This window comes from Bombus pyrosoma, linkage group LG3 (genome assembly GCF_014825855.1).
Source record: "Bombus pyrosoma isolate SC7728 linkage group LG3, ASM1482585v1, whole genome shotgun sequence".
NCBI classification, from domain to species: Eukaryota; Metazoa; Arthropoda; class Insecta; order Hymenoptera; family Apidae; genus Bombus; species Bombus pyrosoma.
Window position 1 is genome coordinate 6,801,012 of NC_057772.1, and position 18,093 is coordinate 6,819,104.

General features: G+C 27.6%; 6 protein-coding genes across 14 annotated transcripts; 2 read left to right on the forward strand and 4 right to left on the reverse strand.

Annotated features, from left to right (window-relative positions):
• Nucleotides 1-363: 363 nt before the first annotated feature.
• LOC122565776 (protein SDA1 homolog) lies at nt 364-6,582 on the reverse strand. Of its 3 annotated transcripts, none has more exons than XM_043722104.1 (10): nt 6,445-6,582; nt 5,823-5,917; nt 5,656-5,760; nt 3,845-3,943; nt 3,246-3,761; nt 2,931-3,165; nt 2,719-2,854; nt 1,738-2,059; nt 952-1,644; nt 364-624 (listed from the first exon to the last, which is right to left on the reverse strand). In XM_043722104.1, exons 2-10 carry the CDS (start codon nt 5,907-5,909, stop codon nt 424-426), a joined length of 2,394 nt encoding a protein of 797 aa, XP_043578039.1. In that variant the 5' UTR covers nt 5,910-5,917; nt 6,445-6,582; the 3' UTR covers nt 364-423. The 3 variants fall into 3 exon arrangements, with proteins under 3 accessions (XP_043578039.1, XP_043578038.1, XP_043578040.1); XM_043722103.1 differs by having other exon boundaries at nt 6,353-6,486; XM_043722105.1 differs by lacking the exon at nt 6,445-6,582 and adding an exon at nt 6,165-6,300.
• LOC122565781 (origin recognition complex subunit 5) lies at nt 3,968-5,760 on the reverse strand. The gene is made up of 2 exons (XM_043722123.1): nt 5,656-5,760; nt 3,968-5,537 (listed from the first exon to the last, which is right to left on the reverse strand). The coding sequence occupies exon 2, from the start codon at nt 5,442-5,444 to the stop codon at nt 4,146-4,148; it is 1,299 nt and encodes a 432-aa protein (XP_043578058.1). The 5' UTR covers nt 5,445-5,537; nt 5,656-5,760; the 3' UTR covers nt 3,968-4,145.
• LOC122565785 lies at nt 6,420-8,100 on the forward strand. 2 transcript variants are annotated; one of them, XM_043722128.1, is made up of 4 exons: nt 6,420-6,436; nt 6,807-7,014; nt 7,105-7,363; nt 7,436-8,100. In XM_043722128.1, the coding sequence occupies exons 2-4, from the start codon at nt 6,832-6,834 to the stop codon at nt 8,053-8,055; spliced, it is 1,062 nt and encodes a 353-aa protein (XP_043578063.1). In that variant the 5' UTR covers nt 6,420-6,436; nt 6,807-6,831; the 3' UTR covers nt 8,056-8,100. The 2 variants fall into 2 exon arrangements, with proteins under 2 accessions (XP_043578063.1, XP_043578062.1); XM_043722127.1 differs by lacking the exon at nt 6,420-6,436 and adding an exon at nt 6,466-6,607.
• Nucleotides 8,101-8,632: 532 nt separating this feature from the next.
• Nucleotides 8,633-12,733, reverse strand: LOC122565778 (amidophosphoribosyltransferase-like). Of its 6 annotated transcripts, XM_043722112.1 has the most exons (10): nt 12,433-12,733; nt 11,838-11,912; nt 11,644-11,665; nt 10,650-10,857; nt 10,283-10,575; nt 9,949-10,198; nt 9,566-9,799; nt 9,339-9,466; nt 9,031-9,252; nt 8,633-8,907 (listed from the first exon to the last, which is right to left on the reverse strand). In XM_043722112.1, exons 4-10 carry the CDS (start codon nt 10,852-10,854, stop codon nt 8,635-8,637), a joined length of 1,605 nt encoding a protein of 534 aa, XP_043578047.1. In that variant the 5' UTR covers nt 10,855-10,857; nt 11,644-11,665; nt 11,838-11,912; nt 12,433-12,733; the 3' UTR covers nt 8,633-8,634. The 6 variants fall into 6 exon arrangements, with proteins under 6 accessions (XP_043578047.1, XP_043578044.1, XP_043578046.1 ...); XM_043722109.1 differs by lacking the exon at nt 11,644-11,665; XM_043722111.1 differs by lacking the exon at nt 12,433-12,733 and having other exon boundaries at nt 11,838-12,411.
• On the forward strand, nt 11,257-15,763 carry LOC122565783 (multifunctional protein ADE2). The gene is made up of 7 exons (XM_043722126.1): nt 11,257-11,388; nt 12,624-12,735; nt 13,512-13,835; nt 13,919-14,262; nt 14,331-14,606; nt 15,098-15,242; nt 15,324-15,763. Exons 2-7 carry the CDS (start codon nt 12,729-12,731, stop codon nt 15,488-15,490), a joined length of 1,263 nt encoding a protein of 420 aa, XP_043578061.1. The 5' UTR covers nt 11,257-11,388; nt 12,624-12,728; the 3' UTR covers nt 15,491-15,763.
• Nucleotides 15,488-18,084, reverse strand: LOC122565779 (xaa-Pro aminopeptidase 3-like). The gene is made up of 5 exons (XM_043722114.1): nt 17,748-18,084; nt 16,690-17,634; nt 16,254-16,616; nt 15,994-16,167; nt 15,488-15,907 (listed from the first exon to the last, which is right to left on the reverse strand). Exons 1-4 carry the CDS (start codon nt 17,794-17,796, stop codon nt 16,001-16,003), a joined length of 1,524 nt encoding a protein of 507 aa, XP_043578049.1. The 5' UTR covers nt 17,797-18,084; the 3' UTR covers nt 15,488-15,907; nt 15,994-16,000.
• Nucleotides 18,085-18,093: the final 9 nt, after the last annotated feature.

Here is an 18,093-nt window from a genome sequence, read left to right on the forward strand (position 1 = left end):
TGATTTTTAAATATGTTTGTCGGGAGCATAGTTCTGAATAACTTTTTCCTATACGTGTAACCGTTGGTCGGTCATAATTTCCGAGTATTTGCAAAAACTATTGATACCCCATAAAGTTGCGTCCGTGACAGCATACGAGTTAGCATACGTTGCTGGCAGTGTTCCAACGGCGAGTATAATAACCCGCCCGAAACATGGCTCTTATCTTTTATTTATAGCATATATAAGCGAGAACTGTGCGAGCTTGAATAAAGCTCCGTACACAACTGCATATGCGAGATTGTAAAAAATGTTTGGTATAATACAATTAAAAATGAATCATCAATATATTGGGTTTGGATAATTTGTATTATAGACTATAGGTAAAAGACTACATATTTATTTATATATATACAGTATACATATACGAATGTGTAGACATGATTATTTCATTCTTTTTTGTTTCAGCAAATGATTTCTCAACGCAATCTGTTTTTCCTTAAAAGAACGTTTCACTTTTCCTTTTACTTTATGCTTTAACATTTGGAAAGTTTTAGTTTTCTTTTTTTCGCGATTTGTTTTACTACAAAGTGGATTTTGCCGCCCATCTTTATAACCAAATCTTTCTCTTCCTTCTTGTCCTTTCTGTAAAAAAGCAAAACAAAAACATATTAAATTAAAGTAAATAATAAATACATAAATTAATTTAGAAATATATTTCTTTTTATCCTTTTTTTCATTTTACTCATATTTATTTTTATTTTAAGTATTTATTTTTTTAAAGTAATAATAAATATACTTAACAAAAATTTATTAATACGAAACAACATATTAATATTTTATTTAATAATCATTAATGTGATTAACATGATTAATAATTGTTAATTGTTAATATGACAATAACAAAATTTGTTAATATAAAAGAATCAATGTAATTGAATTCCTTTAGTTTGCAGTGAAATTGAAACATACCTTCACAGACTCAATGCGAGCTTGCTTATCATGTTTCCGCTTTTTATAAATATTTTCTATATCTGTTAATTTGACAAATTCTCCAGTTTCTTTATCATTAGGGTGAGCTCTTTTTAAACCGCGCTTGGCGTACGTTATTTGTTGTTTTGCTAATGCTGCATCTATTTTCATGAAGTCTTCATCGGTCAATAATCGTTCGTTCGATACCAAAGTTGCCTTTTCTCTTTTCTCTGCAGTGATTATCTCGTTCTTTTTCACCCTTGAATCGTCTTGTGTTTTTAGTTTTAACCGTTTCTTTTCAAGTTTTGATAACCGACGACATTCTTTTCCTTGACTTTGATTTGTAACATTATCAATTTCTGTCTTATTTACATTAGATTTAATATCATTATTTTCATATACTTTCATTTCTGTTTCTTCATTTTCGCTCTTTTCAACAACATCTTTATTATTATTTTTTATGCTTTGTTTTTCTTTCTTCCTTTCCAAATTCTCTTCTTTTCCTTCTTTTTCATTGTTGTAATTATGATCATTATCATTATCATCGTCATCGTCATCGTCATCGTCGTCGTCATCGTCGTCATCGTCGTCGTCGTCGTCGTCGTCGTCGTCATCGTCATCGTCATCGTCATCGTCATCATCGCAATCTCCATTATTTATAGAATCTATATCAATCCATTCATCATCACTATCCTGTAATCATAATTTTATTAATGAAGCTTCTCTTATTAAGGCTAATATTAGATAAAGATAAATAGTAAATTTACTTTCAGTATTTTCACTTACATTATTTTCAATACCAATTTTTGAAATCTCTGCGATATTATCAGTCTTATTGTCGAGTAAAACTTCAGCACCTGGTACAAAATCATTAGCTGATATTTGACCATATTTTTGAATATTTAAGGTAATGTTCGTTTCTGTAGGGCGTCCTCTATCCTTCTTATGCAACAATTCAGGTATCGAATTTCTGAATAGAGTAATCAAAGATCGTGCAGCCATCATCACACTTCGTTCTTTGTAATATTTGTATCGTGCTAAATCCTGTAGTAAATCTCCATTCATAACTAATGGACATCGCGTACATATCTCTCTAATAGCATTCAGCCTGTATTTAAAATAAGTTTACATTAGATAAAATGATAAAACGTTTTGAAAACATAAATATATACATATATATATGAGTCATAAATATATACAGCATGTCCCATTTTAATCTCCCCAGGCAAATATTTCAAAAGATATGAGAAATATAAAAAAAAATGTTTAAAACGAAAGTTGTAGCATATTGAGAAAGACATTGTGCTGTAACGTATTTGACCTTGTTTGACATTGAAAAATCTTTTAGAGGTCAACTTCAAGTTTTTAAATTGGAACTTATATTTTTAAGTGCATTTTATAGCTGACATCAAGATGTTTCCCAAATACTATCTAAATATATATTTTACACAAACCATTACAGAAATATGATTCCTCAAATTCAATATTCCATCGACATTATCGTAACCCGATATATATGCATCTCGAAGAGATTGCTCGAATTGGAGGCTGGATATTGTACATCGTGTTGGCTCTAAAAAGAGTTTCAATTTAAAAATTCGAAGTTGATCTCTGTAAGATTTTTCAGTGTCATTACAAAGTCAAATACGTGATAGCACAATCTATCCCCCTCAATATGCTACAACTTCAGTTTGAAACATTTTTTTATATTTTTCATCTTTTGAGATATTTGCCTGGGGAGATTAAAATGGGACACCCTATGTATACCCTATAGCCATAACATCAGCTGAATTTCGTTCTGTGACAAAATTGTTTGCTAATGTCTTCAGAATTGGTTCCAATACATCAGGTGGTACAAGTTCATGAGAGGCTTGAGCGATAAATTGTAAAAGTTTTGTTACTTCTAAAATAATTAAAAATAATACATCATTATAGTTTATTTTCTTGTAACAATAATTTTCTAATAATAAAATGACTACCTCTTTGATGTGGTTGCAAAAATCTTTGTAGATAAGGATAAAAATTTAATAAAAATAAATCGTGCAAACCAATAAGCCTTGAAATTACATCTAAAGCTAATAATTTAATTTCAAATCTGTCATTATTTTTTTCCAACTGTTTGAATAATTTTTCTGCAAAACCTTGTGGGTCATGAATTAAATGTAATGCTGAAAAATTAAATCTCGGTGCTTTTGTTGCTTTCTTCTTAGACTTCTAGAACATTTAAAATTTACGTATATATTAATATTATTTGCAGACTGTATTCTGGTACCCATTAACTGTTAGTGACTTACTGCTAACAGTTGCTTCGCTTTTGCTAACTGTTTCTCGCGTTTCTTTGTTTTTTTATTTACTCTATTAGCCATTATAATTTCTTTAATATTTGGTTCGCTATCGCTGTCGCTCTCCTCATTTTCCTGTTCTTCTATACCTGTGCCCAGAAAGAATTTCAAGCAAGCAACCATAACTTTGGTTGCCTTAACAAAACATCCTGTTGCCAGGACATTTACAGTTTTCGCATCATTCCAAATACTTTTATTATATAATTCTATCATGATGTCTGCTGACATTTTTGCACTCCTGACATTAGAGTCTTTTAACATTGAAAACATAAAGTTTTGTAAAGTTGTATTAATTTTTGTATTCTTTTGTTTAGCATTCACATTCTTAATATCAGTAATAATGTGTGTTTGAAGAAATTGCCTTAAATTTTTATCTTGACATCTTAGAAGTTCAAAAAATAAACTCAGAAGTACAGTAGGTTCCAGAAGAGATTTGTTACGTAGTTGAATCAGAGCTTTACAAAATGTCTATAAAAAAGGTATACACTTTATAAGAAAGAGAAACTCAATTTAAACTTTATTTAATATTGTTTTTAGTGCTTCACACTTACTAATCGCATGTCATTATCAAGTACTGTATTATATGTTTGCAGTACATCAATGATTTCTTGAGGAAATGATTCTAATATATTTGGGTAACAATGGGCCACCTACATTTAAACAAAAGAATTACATAATGAAATTCTAATTTAAGTAAAATAGTAACAACTTTGTAACAAATTTGTGAGAAGAAAATAATATGTTTATAAATTTTAATGTTTTATTTCTCATGAAGAATTAATCAAAAAATACAAAATTAAAATAAATAAATTTGTGTAATAATTAGGTGGTTTTAGTTAACGCATTCTTGGTCTAACATAAATTATACAAATAATTTTGTATATTAAATCCAACAGTTCTAGCTATGACAAGAATAAAATCATATGATACGCAACACTTGAGTTTTGGTTCATTCAAATTATAATTTCCTACGACTGATAGTAAACCAAGTTGACACATAGATGGAATCTGTGAAAGTAGGTTAGCATTTATATCAACTTTTTCATTAAGAATTGCACAAAAAATAGCAATCATTCTAGATACTGGAAAATTGTAAGGTCCACAAAAAGCATTTAACATTATCTTTTTTTTATCAGTAATTCTTTTTTTCCTCTTGAATTTTTGTTTCATAAATATATATTTATCTTCTTTTGCAGGATTATATGAGGCCAAATATGATGCAATTAACATATACTTTGCATAATATGGTAATTCAAAACTTAATGCTAGTCTCATTGTTGATTCAATATCTTTAGATAATTGATTATCTGTTGTAAAATTTTCAGAGGAAACTCGTAGATAAATGACTTCTAAATTTGCTTTAAAAGTAGCAGAAATATTTCTCCATAACAAAGCAGTATCATTTTTTTTAGACTGATCAAGTTCAATAGGTTCTATATATTTAGAAAAATTTATTTTTGCCATGTAACGAAGTTCATTAAGATCTCGACAGAATCGAAAAAATACAGAAAGAAATAAATTTAAATAATTTTTGTAAAATGCATCTTCATAATCATATGGCATACTTAAAAGTAAAATTTCAATTAATTCATTTTTTGTATATTGTGGAAAGTGAATTTTAAATGGTTCGTGTATACCAATCTTGACACGAAACTTTTCCCACACTACATCAGTTACAAATATTACACAAACATTGACATTTGATAATTCTCTGAGCTTTAAAAATGTAGGTAATAAACCAATATCAATATCTCGTAATTTATCACACTTATCGAGTACTATTACAATCGGCCGAGTATCATTCATAGAAATTTCTTTAAGACTTATTATAAAGTCAACAAAATTATCACATTTGTGTTGAACTTGATTATTAGTTGGAAAATTATTAAAACATAGTGACAAATCACCCAGGATGTACTCAAATATATGTCTATTGGCTATATGTTCTATACAATTAATAGTAGCTACATTGTATTTTAAGTAAGAGAGCATATTTTGCACTACTAAGGATTTTCCAGTAGCTACATGACCATAGACAAATATGCTATGTGGCATTGGTTCATCAGAATAACCAATTAAAGAATACAGTTGCATTATAACTTTTTTGCGACATATGATCTTTCCATCTAAATATTCCAAATATTTCTCCATAACTACAATCTTTAAAGCTTTCTTACTAATAAGCAATTTGCAATAATATTACAATAAACAAATTATTTCCTTCATATACTTTGTTAATTATACCTGCAAAAAAAAAAGCATTTTTCTAATATTTGGAACTATTATAGCATAAAAATCATGAAACAAATATATACTTATTAGAATTATGAAGTATAGTCTTCCAAACTATTATTAAAGTTACCTGTGCCAAAAAGATGACTACTTCATCAAGGCTTTTATTAAACTTATTTGGTGCTAAACGAAAAACTTCTAAAATTGATTTGTAATGCTGATGTTGCTGAAGGAACTGTAAAAAGATTAGAAACCATATTAAATACATTAAATAAAAATATTGCATTGAAGACTTACTTCTTCCTTGTAAGATTCTGGATCACGTTTAATAAGATTTTGCAATTGCGGAAGATTTTCTGGTAATTGATTATTGTGTCTCACCATTTTTTCACCTAAATTCATACATAAAAATAAATTTATACACATATAGATTATAAATTATAATTATTATATGTAAATTAATAAATTACTTATAACAATATATATATATTTGATACAAATAGATAACCCGTACAACATATTAAATAATAATAATTTTGCAAGTTTATTTAATTTTCAATAACAAGAAGACATAATTGAATATATTATAATTTTTTTCTTCGATTGAACTTTACTACCATCGTAGAATTTAATAATTACCTAATATATATTATTTACACGTGTTTCCTATATAAAACATGGTTAACCAATTTGAATATTGTCAAACAAATTTATTTCCAGATAGAATTGTAACTTTTATGACAGATAAAATACAAATTTTGCACAAAATAGAAAGAAGGATTATCTTAAGAAGCGATAATAAAAAGTTCAAGATAAAATATATTTACCATTTGAATTTTCTAATGAAACCGTCAATCTAAGCTAAAGAGTAACCTTACTTTCCGCCTGTATATACTATATATTTTATTATGGTAGGTACCTTGACGCGATCTTTGAGAAAATGGAAAAGATTTTATCGCAATTTTTTGCAATTGGCTAATAATACCTACAAAACCGACAATTATTTATTCGAATACATTATAAATATGGAAAAAACAAAAAGAATTCATCATTAATAACTATTTATAACTATATATGTATAGGTAGATGTTTCAATATTTATATATAATTTACGTGCGAGTATATTGTGTATATTAAATGGCATACACACATTAATAGTCAATTTCATTGATAAATTTTAACTGCCAATAAACTCAGATCAATCCATAGCCCCATTTCATTTCTTTTATAAATATTTGTGATTAATAATATGTATATATTTTTTTAAATTTGTGCAAAAAGCGACAAATAAACATCAGTAAGAATCATGAGTAATATGCATATAATCACTACGGAAATGGACGAAGAAATATCCGCAGATGAGGAAGAAATTCTCGTATATGTAGAATTTGAAGGGCTTGTTGATGGTAATGTGTTTAGTGAAAAAGAATTACGATTGGATATGATCGGTATAGATACGGAACATCCTATAATGCAAATTAATGGAAAGGTAATTATAAAAAATATATATATATAAATAAATAAAAAAGATCAACATTTTACAGGTTTTTTATTATATTTTTGTTTTTAACAATTTCAGTTTTATGAGGGTTCCTATGAAGATGTTGTCGGTACTTATATGTTTTTTACAAAAAATGATAATCCCATGGTAGATGACCCTGTCTTTGATACTGCTCCAAATTTTAAATATTTTGCAAAAACTAGAAAATTTCTAAAAATGCAAAGAATCTTTACAAAGTCTAGAACAGAAGTTCTAGGTGATTCTGAAAATAATGAGTGTATTCCAAATCCAAATACACTTAAACAAGCAGGAATACCTTTTCAATATCAAGAAGAAGGTACCAAAAACAGCAGCACCTCAATTTATTTGTTATTGCATATCCTTATTACAATTTTTCTTGTTTTTATAGCTCTTTTATTTTGGAAGACTCTACGAGATAATAGGTTAAATGCATTACATTCATATTTAGAAAAACAACGAATCAGACAAGAAAAAAAATCTCAAGGTATAATATTCGAGTCTGAGTCTGATGAGGATAATCCATTTGCTATATATAACCATAAGGATGAAGTCTCTAATTTTAATAAGTCTATTCATGTTGATGCAAAGAAGGAATTAAGTTACTGTGATAATAAAATTGATTCAAAATGTATGTATCCCAAAGAAATTAATGATCAAACTTCAAACACCACTGAAGATAATTGTTATGAAAATCAAAGGAAACATAAAATTTCATTAGAATCTGAGTCTTCAGTCTCAAAAAATGATAATCATTGTTTAATGAGATCTGTAAAAGGTTATAAGACTAAGCTAGCTCGAAACAAACTAAGTGTGAGCCGAAATAGACAAAGCAAAGAATTCAAAACAAAACATATCTTATTAGAAAAACATATGGATGATGATGAAGTGTCAAGTTTGAAAGACACATCTGATAAGTCTAATATTGCTGAAAGTTTTAATTCATTAGAAATTAATGAAAATGAAAATACAGAAGGAAATAACAGATGTGAGATCATATCAAATGATTAAATAAATCCATAAAATGTTAAAATTATAAAAGAACTTAAATGAGAAGGAAAGATGAAAGAAATTTCACAATAATTAAGATAATTGCAAAAGGACATTTCCAATTGCATGCAACAATAAATTAACAGGAATGTACATAAAGTTATTGGGAATATGTCTATAAATTAAGTAATATACAATAACGAAGTTAATATCACTGATATTCATTCAAATGAATAACATTTATTTATTTCTTAATCTATATTGCTTAATTTTACTTTTCTAATTTAATCTAAAATTAATATAGTGGTACTTCTATACTAAACTTATTTATCAAAACATAACAAAGTAAGAAGTAAGATATTTCTAAACAATATGTTTCAATAATATATTATCAGTTTCTATTATTATATACCAAATAGAGTGTACCTTATTTAAATTAATTTTCAAATACTGAATTACTTTTTAACATTACATTGTATTATATTAATCAATCAATTAATATATATAAAGAAATCAAATTTTTCAATGCTGGAGACACGTATTTCTGATTTAGACATGTATAATTCACTATTCATAAATACATAAATACAATTTATTTTTTTACCATTCCAAATCACTAGGAAGTTCATCAGGATAGTCTCCTGTCAAACAGGCAGTACAATGACCAATATAACTACTTTCACGGTTATCCATACCAAATCTTACGGCTTTTACAAGTCCGTCCACTGAAAGGTATGTTAAACTATCAGCTCCAACATGTTTCGCTAATTTCACATTATCCAATTTATTAGCAATTAATTCTTCTCTTGTTGGTATGTTAATTCCCATATAACAAGGGTATTTTAATGGAGGGGAAGCAATTCTAATATGAACCTGTAAAGAAAAGAACGATTTATATATTATTTGTCTTTTCATAAATTTCAAACTGATTACAATACTGGTGATACAATAACGTGGATATCAAATTTAAACAAAATAGTAAAAAAAAGGGTTTACTTCTTTCGCTCCTGCATCGCGAAGTAACTTAATAATAGGTCCAATAGTATTTCCTCTAACAATCGAATCATCTATAAGAATTAATTTTTTTCCTTTTACATTTTCTGATAAAGCTCCAAATTTTTTTGCCACGCCAAGTTGTCTAAGTCGTGTACTGGGCTGAATAAACGTTCGGCCAACATATCTATTCTTGCACAGCACTTCCGCAAAAGATATTTGAGACTGTAAATTAGTAATACATATATGCAGTTATATGTTTTATATTATTGTTAATTGCAATTATAAAATCCTTATAAGTTAATAACTACCTCTCTGGCATAACCATGTGCTGCTGCAGTTCCAGATTCGGGTACTGAACTAACTATATCTGCTTCTACCGGAGATTCTAAAGCAAGTTCTCGTCCACATTGCATGCGAACAGAATAAACCATTTGTCCTATTATGAGAAATAAAACAAATTACTTACTATAATTATATATTCTAAAATTTTTGTTATGTTATGTTACTTTCATTTTATTATATTGTGATAGATTACCTTCGAAAATACTGTCGCTACGTGCGAAATAAACGTATTCAAAGATGCAAAATGCCTGAGGCTTTTTGTCTGGTCTATCAACAATGTCTATAGTTTTAATACCTTCGCGTGTTAATTCTACAATTTCTCCAGGAAATACTTCACGTACGTATCGCGCTCCAATACTTAAGAAACCACATGATTCGGACGAAATAACCCAACCTTCAGCTTCATCATCATCATCTGATTCATTCCCTATGATATGAGAAGATTTTGTTAATTTCAATTAATCATTGACAAGATAATTTAATTCATTCACAGTAAAGAAAGAGATTTATCTAATGTGATATATTATAAAATTCTGACATTCTATTATAAAGTTTTTATTATAATTGATGATATACCTAAATTACCAATTGGTACAATTTTTCCAAGACATAATGGACGATTTCCATATGGATCTCTAACGCCGTATATCTTATCTCTTTGCATAATTACTAATGAATATGATAATGGTGCTAATTGCATGAGGTGTTTTATACGTGCTGGCCAATCTGGGCCATTAACTTCACCTTCAGGAGGATTCAAACAAAGTGCTTGTGTTATTAATTCAGAATCTGAGAGAGTTGATAAACCAACTCCACGTCCTAATACCTAACAGCAAATCAAAAATGATCAGAAACAAATATTAAATTAATATGAAAATATTTCTTGTATATTTTCTATAGATAGAAATACCATTTTTCTTAATGATTCTGTATTCACTAGCTCTCCATTGTGTGCAACTGCTAATGCTCCATGTGCAGTATGAACTACAAATGGTTGACAATTAACTTCTTCACTAGCTGCGCTTGTACTATATCTAGTATGACCAATTCCAAGATTTCCACTGAGTTTTTTCATGTTTTCATCATTGAAAATGTTATTAATCATACCCATACCCTTGTGGACATGAAAAGATTTTGAACATACACCTTCACTTGTAACAATGCCTGCACTTTCTTGACCTCTATGTTGTAATGCCACTAAACCTAAATAAATATTAATGATACTTATTATATAATATTTTCCAAATATATCATAGTAGATGCATTTATAAATTTACCTAAACAAATCACTTGAGCAACGTCAATTTGTGATGGCCAGTCACCTGCAGCAATGCATCCAAAAACTCCACATTCATGTGTGAGGCCAGTCATTGTTTGACCTCTCATTTGTTTTTTATTGCTCAGTACTTTATCTCTTTTACTTTCTTGAGGTACTATTTCAGTGCAAGAATCTGCTTGCATGTTACAAGATATTTTAATCATAATCTGGAAGACATTAATTTATCAGATAAAATATGAAATGAAAAATACTCTTAAGATATATTACTTTATCATACTATACCATAAATTGAAACTTACATTTTTAAGTATAATAAAAAATCAATTTAAGATTGAAACTTAAAAGAAGTTAAAGTAAAACTATATAATATTATGCAATAATGAAAAGAAAACAGTTTTCTTATATTGTAAAGCATAGCAGACCCTTGAGATTTCTTAGGAATTATCAATAATGACCCTATATAAACTATTGACCCCTAATAAACAGATAGAATTCTTCTTTCAATGTTATTACTACATTTTTTAATATATTTGCTTAATCTGTATTTCGCAACTGATTTCATCATTACATCCCTGATTCTATACATACTGATATTGGTATATGTAGAAAATATTAACAAGTTAATCTTGCCACTTGATGCAATATTGTAAAATATATTAGTAAATAATTATGTTAATGTAATTGTAATCAGAATTATAGCAATCATGAAATATGTAAAAAAAAGAGGGAGAAAGAAGGTAAGTTTTTTCTTCAATTTATAATATACAGATTTTACTATCCAAAACTTTATATATTCTTCTTTTATAATATACATACGCGTACGTGTATGGTTGTGTGCATGTATGTAAATCATTGGAACAATAACGTATTCAATATGAAAAAATTATGAACGATGAGTATTTTTACCAATTTATTCAATATTCAATCAGTTAAAGAAATTAAGTTTGTAATTCTATTACAATTCCAATCTTTTTATCAGAGACTGTACCTACTTGTTGAATATGATCCTCGACGCTGTAATAACAAATGTAAAAAATAAATTACATCTAATTTTTTTTCATATTATTTCTCTTATGACTAAATTTATTTCATTGTGTTACTTTAATGGATTATCATTGGATTCGATCACTCTATCAAAACATTTTCATTCAAGTATACAAATTTGAAACTATGTATTCATACATACCACGTGCGTCAGAAGTTTGAGCCTTCGGGTCTGTCAGCTTGAAAGAGATTCGCATGAGATATGTTTCTCGACTGGCTTTAGAAATACGAATGAATATGCTGGTCAATGGAAATTTGTTTTTGACTGGAGGGGTTAGCTTCTTTAGTTATTATCTTACTTTTAAACTCTTTGACTGCTTGCTTACATTTATTAAAATATCGGATGTAACTTGTTAAAGTTTTATAAAAGATCGATTATAATCTGCCGTTTAATCAATATATCTACGCGTACATTAAATTTAGCTAAGTGATTATTATTTTTTAATCTGTCATTATAAATGATTTTGTAGTTATTTCAATTTCTTTTTGATATAAATTAAACTTTCAGTAATCAAATCATAGAAATCCAAGCTTATATAATGATAACAATATATTATAGCATCATGTTGTTTATAAGAACTTTCTTTTTCATGATCGAACTGTTTATGATTGATTATAATCTTATTATGTCTTTTTAGTATATCAATTTATATTTGTGACACGTGATATGTCGTATCTAAAGAACTTTTAAAGCTAATTTATATGTTTAAAATAAGCATGTTATTAGTGTTACGTACCCCTATAGCATTCGATAATTTTGTCAGTTTTTAAAATAGCAAAATTTATTCAAATTCCTTAGATTAGTGAATTAGGGCATTTGATTTTTTTGTGATCTCTTCAAGAATTTTTCTTCATATGATACACACGATATTCATAGATCTAACATGTAACTTATATAAAGATTATTTATAAATTTACACCAATCAAGCGAAGCAGAGTTTTGAAAGAGGGGATCATTAAAGATCGTTAATCGTATGGGAGTTGAGAAGTTACGAATACGAAGTATTTGCTAAGTGGATCGAAGACAGAAAACATGAAAGGTAAGTATCTACTACAAAGTGCATTATATTTAAAAGAAAAATGAGAAAAATATGATTTTAAAAAGATGAAATGACTTTTTTTTTGGTTTAATCTATGTATTAGAAATATAAGTTAGAAAGTATTTTATTTTATTTTCGATATTGGAGATTTATATTCATCTTCCAGACAAGTATCTTTTATATGTTTGTCTGTTTGAATACATAAAAAATACAAAATATATAATAAATAAAATATGCAAACATATAATTTATATTTTAAAAATATAATCACACGTGATTATAATATTTCATTAAATATTATTGCTGCTATTAGATATATAAATTGTCTATTTCGTTGTTTTCAACTAATTGAAAAAAAAATAAATTACAATTAATATATTTTTTTAGTAGTATCGCTTAATTGTTTAATATTCATAATATTTTAACCACAATACAAAACGATATATACGGTACGGATGTATGAAATATTATGGAATGTTTTCATAATCTATATATCCTATATATATTCTTAAATGGACAAATTTTATAGTTTATGTATTGAATAATATACAAATTATTTTATCTTTATATGGCTTATTTATTTAAATATTCATATTTTTAAATCCTACAACTTAATATCATACCATATTAATTATATTGATTTTATTCAATTTATATTAAAACTGAAATGATATTATTTAATATTAAATTTTTATTAGATATAATAATTTGTTTTCTGTATGAGGTTTTATCTCCTTCAATTGCTTATATAATCTAAATAATTTTTATATTATTAGAATATAAGTGTGGGAAACTCATAATTGAAGGAAAAACCAAAAAGGTTTATGAAGTTCTAAATGATTCTACTTTATGTCTCTTACAAAGTAAGGATCGTATTACTGCTGGAGATGGTGAAAAATCTCATGATTTAAAAGGGAAAGCTGCAATTAGTACAGCTACTACAGCTAAAGTTTTTCAATTGTTAAATGAAGCTGGAATAAAAACTGCATTTGTTGAAGTGGTAAATGACACTGCTTTCATTGCACAAAAATGTGAAATGGTCCCAATAGAATGGGTCACTAGAAGATTAGCTACAGGCAGTTTTTTAAAAAGGCATCAAGGTATAATAATAATTACTGTAATTACAAAGTTATATATAGATGTTTATTATTTGTGTTACTTTGTTTTAATCTTTATTGCTTAGGAGTTCCCGAAGGATATAGATTTAATCCACCATTACAAGAAACATTCTTTAAAGATGATGCCAATCATGATCCACAATGGTCAGAGGAACAAATTATTTCTATTGGTTTTAAGTTGAATGAACTTATAATAGGGAAAGATGAATTTGATATTATGCAACGTACTGCACTTGTTGTATTTGAGGTTTTAGAAAGGGCATGGGCAACTAGAGATTGTGCTCTTATTGATATGAAAATAGAATTTGGAGTGAATATAAATGGTGAAATTATGGTAGCAGATATAATTGACAGTGACTCTTGGAGACTTTGGCCATCTGGTGATAAAAGATTGATGAAAGATAAACAGGTATTTGATATCCTGCAAGTAAAGGTATGATATTTTTTTAACTTAATTTCATTACCTTTGCTTTGTAGGTATATAGAAATTTGAATACTGTAACTCAAGAAGATTTGGATACTGTAAAACGTAATTTTAAATGGGTAGCAGATCAACTCGACTTTCTCATTCCATCAGCTAGGAGTCTTGTTGTTATTTTAATGGGATCACCTTCTGATGAAGATCATTGTAAAAAAATAGCAGAACATGCAAAGTCTTTAGGTTTAAAGGTTCAACTTCGTGTATGCAGTGCCCATAAAGGTACTCAAGAAACATTGCGTATTCTTGCAGAATACGAAGGTACTTATGAAAAGGTACATATATTAACAGTTTAAAAAATGAATGGATTATAATTTTTATATTATATTTTAGAGATTTTATAATTTATATTTTGATAAACTTATAGTTATATCGTATAGGTTTTTAAAAATATATCAAATGATATTTTGATATTTATACGTATATAAAAATATGTTAGAGGTATTTACACTTATTTAAATAACTAATAATAATTACAAGAATAACAGCAATAATAGTCGATTTACTGTATTAAATACAGTAAATAAATATTGTATTTAAGTACAGCAAATAAATATTGTATTTAAATGCACTATGTATACTGTATACTGTATTTAATACAGTAAATAAAGTATCAACAATACTTGAATTTATAATAAATTGAATATCGCTCGGACGTATATTGCGAAGTCGTTTAATCACGAAAACATAATGATAAAACTACTGATATTGACGAATATGTGCTGTTTATTTTTGAATTATCACAAGTTTTTCTTCTCTCTTCTAGGTGGTGTTAATAGCTGTAGCAGGGAGAAGTAATGGATTGGGTCCAGTACTCTCTGGAAACACAGCTCTGCCTGTTATTAATTGCCCACCTTTCAATAATATTAATATTTCACAAGATTTGTGGTCGTCTATTAACGTTCCATCAGGTGAATTCTCGACTGTAATTTAATCATGCTATCAGTTTTTGTTATAAGAACATTATTAAATAGAATTTATTAAATTTCCAGGGATTGGATGCACCACAGTTGCTTATCCTGAAAGTGCAGCATTATCGGCCGCTCAAATTCATGCATTACATGATCATCTGGTTTGGGCACGTCTACGAGTAAAGCAGTTGATAAATTACATTACTTTAAAGCAAGCTGATGTTAAACTAAAAAATCTTGTTATATAATATATTGCGTCAAAATTTAATATTATGACTTCACAACTTAATTTTACACATTACATTGTAAACAACTAATTAAGCAATTGTTTGTACAAGTTTATACAAATCAACGTAAGATAACTACCTTAAAGACCTTAATTTCATTTGATGTAAACTCTCTATGATATTTATGTTACTATATATATATTTGTGGTATTTGGGCTATTATTTATATTTGAGTAATCAGTTCGTGAATGTATTTAATTTTACATAAATGTTTATACTAGCCCTTTTTGTGTATACAGTGTTATTGTTTTTCTTAGTTATCCTTTATTGGTTACAAGTATATAATATTCATTTATTCACATTTAAACAAATTTACGAATAAAATAAAAATATGCATAATTTTGTATACAGTCATCTTTTATGTATTATATACTTAATCTGAAACAAAAAACTTGAATGATTACTTTGTATCGAACATGTCAATAAAATTATATTAAATCAGTCAGTATACATATTACACGCACCTTATCATTACAAATGTTGACTCGCTAAAGCTTCAATTTTGATAATTTCTTTTGGACAGTTTTCCGTTAAATTTATTGGATCATTTTCTGTTATTAAAATATCATCTTCAATACGAACAGCTAAACCATAAAATTCTGATGGTGCAAATCGATTTTTATGATTAATATATATTCCTATAAATGTAAAAAAATAAAATAAAATAAAAAGTAAAGTTATTTTAAGTGTTACAAATAAATTAATGTTTCCCAAGGTACATTACCAGGTTCCACTGTGACTATCATTCCTGGTTGAAGCTTCAGACTCCTAGAAATCTTCCCAGTGTCGTGTACATCCATCCCCAAATAATGGCTTACATGATGTGGGCAATAAGTGTAAACCGCAGAAAATAATTCGTTTTTATTCAAATGTTTTGGTATTAGACCACTTTCTTGTAATCTTTTGCCTAATAAAAAGCACATATCATGATATAATTGATCTAACGATGGTAATTCTCTTAGTTTATGAATTAAAATATTTTGAACATCCAGTACTATGTCATATAAGACTTTTTGTTCTTGAGTAAATGTTCCATTAATTGGCCATGTTCTGGTTACATCAGATGAATAACCATGATATTCACAACCTAATTAAGATTTTAAAGAATAAAGGTACAATGAAGAATAAAATATTTATCATCTATAGATATGCTAACAAACCTGCATCCATCAAAACCATATCTCCATCTTTAATTATTTGATTGTTGGTAATATAATGGATAATATTAGCATTGTTACCCGCAGCAACAACTGGTGGATATGCTAAAAATTCTGCACCATTCATTCTACATTCATAATCCACAGTTGCAAACAGATGATGCTCACTCATTTTAGGTTTTGATATTTCTATAGTTTTAGATATTGCTGCTGATATAATTTCACAACTCTTTCTCATTAAATCTATTTCAGATTGTGATTTAATTAATCTGATTTTATGTATTATATTTGTTGGAGAAACAACCATTTGACCACTTGTTATTTTCATTAATTCACATAATTTATTGTGTAAATTAGGTTGTGCTACATCAACATTGTCATACCAAATAGTACTTTTTTTATTTTCATTTATGAAAGAAATAAAAAACTGTTCGAACTCTGTTACTGGAAATGCTGCATCAATACCAAACATTTTAGGTGCTATTTCAATTCCAGTTTTAGGGCCATCCCATAGTTCAGAATGTTCATCTTGTTGTGTTAGAAATAGGGTAGTTACAAAGTTTTCATTTTTTGCTGTAATTATCAAAATACTATTGGCTTCTTGACAACCAGTAAAATACAAAAAGTCCGTATTTTGACGAAAAACATACGGAATTTTGTCAGACATGTATACTTTGGATGCAGAAGGAATAATGATAATATGTGATTTGCCTAGATTTGTGACACAAGCATATGAAATAATATTCTTTATCAGTTTGTTTCGTCTCTTTTTGAATTCACAAAGTTGGATACCAGGTACAACTTCTCCATTCTTCATTAAATGAGGATGTGTTATTGCTGTTGGTTGGCCGCATGATTGATAGGAAATATTCAATGGTTCTTTAGATTGTCGTCGATTTGAATTATATGTAATGGTATCTAATGAATTTCCTATGTAAGTTCGTTGCCCTAAAAATACAATGCATATTAATATAAAAGCTTTATGTTTATAACCTTGCACATACACATTTGGAAAAATATAATCTATTATTTATCGGTACTTTTATTTTTTTATTTCTTACCGTATTTTTTAATTTGATATATAATAGAGTTCCTCAAAGTATTAAACATGTTAATGTAGTTTTAATAAAAATATTTAAATATACTAAAGATCTTTATGAAAATATTAAAAAAAATCTTAATAATCGAGACCTATAGAATCACGCCATGTTATTCAGTAGTCAATATAGAGTTGATTTGTGTAGTACTTTTGTAAATTGTATACAACACATCCATTCTGAGCTGTTACTGTGACAGGCAACAGACAACCACAATGTAACTACTTGTCTGAAGAAATTGACGATGGATTTAATGTAGTATCTACATTGTTCTACGTTGTTTATCGTGACTCTGTATCTATCGTTAGGG